This window comes from Glycine soja, chromosome 10 (assembly GCF_004193775.1).
Source record: "Glycine soja cultivar W05 chromosome 10, ASM419377v2, whole genome shotgun sequence".
Classification (NCBI taxonomy): Eukaryota; Viridiplantae; Streptophyta; class Magnoliopsida; order Fabales; family Fabaceae; genus Glycine; species Glycine soja.
In genome coordinates this window covers 29738547-29742902 of record NC_041011.1, presented here as the reverse complement: position 1 = coordinate 29742902, position 4356 = coordinate 29738547, and the positions used below count along the sequence as shown (strand labels likewise).

Here is a 4356-nt window from a genome sequence, read left to right as displayed (position 1 = left end):
CTCTCTTCCTCTCCATTGTTTCCGATGACCCCTGGATTGGCTTGAGGCCGCCCATCACTACTGAGCACCGCTATTCTCCTCCTATCAGCCGCAAAGAACACCTTCATCCACCAACCTCCCCCACTTCGGTCATCTCCTTCTTCTGATGTATAAACACCCAACATCATATCCCACACAAACCCCTCCATGGAAAGAAACAGCAACACCTACCGAAACAGCACCGTCGAGCCCAATCGTCACACCGCAGAGAAACTGAATCTGACCCACGCTTGGCCCTCTCCAAGTTTGAGCATCCGCATCTCCGGCATCGAGCCACACTTACGTATTTATGTTTAATAGACCAGAATCGCACTTATATATATATATATATATATATATATATATATATATATATATATATAATTATAAAATATTATATATACAAATTAAAATTGCAAAAATATAAATTTATAGACACTAAAAATGAAAAAAAAAATATAGGAACCAAAATTCAAAAAGCACTTCAAAAATTAATTATTTAACCCTATTATTATTTAAAAAAAACATAAACTGTATTTAATAACTACAATTTCTCTATTTTTTATGATAAAAGTTAAGTTGCATATATGAAGTACAACTCACAAAACAAAATTAAAATAATAATATTTTTTTATTATAAACTTATTCAATTTAATCACCCTTGTAAGAAAACAAAAACCTCTTAATTTATTCATCACTTCGCATTACCGTGATAAGAAGGATACTGTACGAAAGTGATACTAGCTGGATTCAATTAGAAAAAAGACTTGAATGACCTATCCTTACGTAACTCATATTTTTTAGTTGCCATGTTAGAGGGTTGACATGGGACCTAGTGAAACTCCCCTGACAGAAAGATAAAAAACTAAAAATAAAGAATCCTCAATATACAGTCAATACACGTGCAAGCTTGAAGAAAGAGTCATAGATGCTTTTATAAAATCTATAATTTATAGTTTGTAATTGCAGTAGGTATTATTGAACTCATCACCTCACGAACGAATTCTATTAATTATTTTAATACGGTTAATTCTTTGGACATAAAACATAATAACTTGCATTTGAAGGATCAAATCAGTATAAAGTAAAATAAAGGAGGTAAATAAGGAGAAATTGTTTATCTTTGAAGGACATAATGAGAAATTGTTAAGAAAATAATCAAATACTACTGCCCAGTTAGATACTTTGACTTGGTGCCCAACAGCAATTAGAGTGCATCGACAATTTCTATTTTGACTTAGTGTGCATGTGCAACAGCAATTATAGCTTTCAACGGTCAAGGTTCTCACTGCCACATTAACTATTGTTGCCCAAGTGGCACTTATATATCTACAATAGTATTACACAATATAAAGGAGTAACGATGACATCCTAATGAAGTGAATATATTCCATGTAAAATAACTGTAACTGCAATTAAAAATGGAATCTAAAACAATTTAAAAGAAAATAAATGATTCAACGGCCATCAAGAATTGAAAAGAAGTCATTCAACGCCCCAAAAATGCATCTTCTAAAAACAAATGAATAAATTGTTGACCTTGCTGATTCAAGATTCTATAAGTAGGAACAAGCCCTAGGCAAACAATACAAACATACTTGAGAGCTTTAGGTTGCTCCCAACTCCAGAGCTAATTAACTCTATAGACTAGCTCGAAACTAGAAAGCCATGGAAGCTCAAAGCTACTTGTTGCTTATTGGCTTGTTCTTTGTATTGCATTGGCTTGCAAAATGTTACAAAAGTAGTGTCTCTCAGAAACTTCCACCAGGACCAAAGAAACTACCCATCATAGGGAACCTGCATCAACTAGCAGAAGCAGGTTCACTTCCACACCATGCTCTGAGAGATCTTGCCAAAAAATATGGACCCCTCATGCACCTCCAACTTGGTGAAATTTCAGCAGTGGTTGCATCCTCCCCAAAGATGGCCAAGGAAATAGTGAAAACACATGATGTTTCTTTTCTCCAGAGACCCCATCTTGTTTTTGGTCAAATGATATCCTACGGGGGATTGGGCATTGCTTTTGCTCCATATGGTGATCACTGGAGACAAATGAGGAAAATGTGTGCCACGGAGCTTCTGAGCACCAAAAGAGTTCAGTCTTTTGCTTCCATTAGAGAAGACGAGGCAGCAAAGTTTATCGACTCCATTCGCGAATCTGCTGGTTCGCCTATCAATCTCACCAGTAGAATTTTCTCATTGATATGTGCCTCTATTTCCAGGGTAGCATTCGGTGGCATATACAAGGAGCAAGATGAGTTTGTTGTGTCTTTGATCCGAAAAATCGTAGAATCCGGGGGAGGATTCGACCTTGCTGATGTCTTTCCTTCAATTCCATTCTTATATTTCCTAACTGGAAAGATGACCAGATTGAAGAAGTTGCACAAGCAGGTTGACAAGGTCCTGGAAAACATCATCAGAGAGCATCAAGAAAAGAACAAAATTGCAAAAGAAGATGGAGCTGAATTAGAGGACCAAGATTTTATTGATCTTCTTCTCAGAATCCAACAAGATGACACTCTCGACATCCAAATGACGACTAACAACATCAAAGCTTTGATATTGGTAAGTAAATGCCTCAAAACTTCTATTATATTTCCTGTTTCTGAAGTACGTTTTTTCTCACTAACATCTCTTTTTATAACATTAATCTCTTTAATCCTCTCATTTGTACTAATTACTTTATCTTACATTTTTCTTCCTTTTCTTCTCATCTCCTTTTCTATTAAAAAAGTTGCCCGATTTTGTTATATAAATGCAATTTCTCTTTTCATTTTACCAAACTTTATATAAAGATATTTTATTTGTTTCACCAGGACATATTTGCTGCTGGAACTGATACTTCAGCATCAACACTAGAGTGGGCTATGGCAGAAATGATGAGAAATCCAAGAGTGAGGGAGAAAGCACAAGCTGAATTGAGACAAGCTTTTCGAGAAAAGGAAATAATTCATGAAAGTGATCTAGAGCAACTTACTTATTTGAAGTTGGTGATCAAAGAGACATTCAGGGTACACCCACCTACTCCTTTATTGCTCCCTAGAGAATGCTCTCAACCAACCATCATTGATGGCTATGAAATACCTGCCAAAACTAAAGTCATGGTAAATGCATACGCAATTTGTAAGGATTCCCAATATTGGATTGATGCTGATAGGTTTGTCCCTGAAAGGTTCGAGGGTAGTTCTATCGATTTCAAAGGGAATAACTTTAACTATCTCCCTTTTGGGGGAGGACGAAGAATATGCCCAGGCATGACATTGGGTTTAGCTAGCATTATGCTTCCACTAGCTCTACTACTGTATCACTTCAACTGGGAACTCCCAAACAAGATGAAACCTGAGGAAATGAATATGGATGAACACTTCGGATTGGCTATTGGGAGGAAAAATGAATTGCATTTGATTCCCAATGTTAATTTATGATCATTGAGTACACGATTGACGTATCCATGTTTATTAAACTCACTTTCAAGAATCCTATTTAATTTAATTGTTAAGGAAATAAAAGCGTATTTATTATTATTATTATTGGATTTTTATTTATATAATTATACATTTTTCTTACTTTTCTGTACATACACATCTTCTTGATAAGATGACTTTAGGCTGCTAAGATGGTCTAGTATTGTTAAATCTTTTTTGTCTATGTATTAAATTGTTCTTAATTACAAATGAGAGTGATTTCATATTTATTTGATTGAGTTAGTTTAAAGTAGTCTCCCCCTTTTATATGGTGGATTGAGTTAGTTTAAAGTAGTTTCCCCCTTCATATATGTAATGAATTACTTGAACTAAGAATGAGACCATACAAGTTTATATGTTTAAGTTAGTAAGGCTTTAAGTAAAGTTATGAAATAACACAATAACAAGTAAAGAAAATGCATGTTTGGAATAGAGAACTTCTTAGTATCTATAGATGTGAAGCAATCATTTTAAGGTCTGAGATGTTAGAATTTTCTTTGTTTGACCTTCTACTGATGGGTGTATTTTGTTTATTTCAAATATGGGTTGAATATACAACCTATATGTTTTTCCTCTGAGCTCAATGTTTAATTGAGTGATACAATTTGGGCTTAGGGAATTACCATGAATGTACAACCTAATATGTATTCATATGCATAATATCCATGATGGTTGGGTAATAGGTTACCTGTCTATTTAAAGAAAGGTAGGATCTCCACATGAGTAATGTCCTCTTTGTCGACTCAAATAAGAGAAAAGATCAAATGAAAGTTCCTTTTCTTGACGTATACACTTGTGTACGAGCTTCCGTGACATCAAGTAATTGTTACTGTATATAAAGGATATCCTCAAGAGGTATTAAATTTATTTAAAC

The 4356-nt window shown here is 34.6% G+C and overlaps 1 protein-coding gene across 1 annotated transcript; it reads left to right on the top strand.

The window, feature by feature from the left end:
• Positions 1-1596: 1596 nt before the first annotated feature.
• LOC114370515 (cytochrome P450 71D8-like) lies at positions 1597-3548 on the top strand. The gene is made up of 2 exons (XM_028327876.1): positions 1597-2583; positions 2835-3548. The coding sequence occupies exons 1-2, from the start codon at positions 1687-1689 to the stop codon at positions 3441-3443; spliced, it is 1506 nt and encodes a 501-aa protein (XP_028183677.1). The 5' UTR covers positions 1597-1686; the 3' UTR covers positions 3444-3548.
• Positions 3549-4356: the final 808 nt, after the last annotated feature.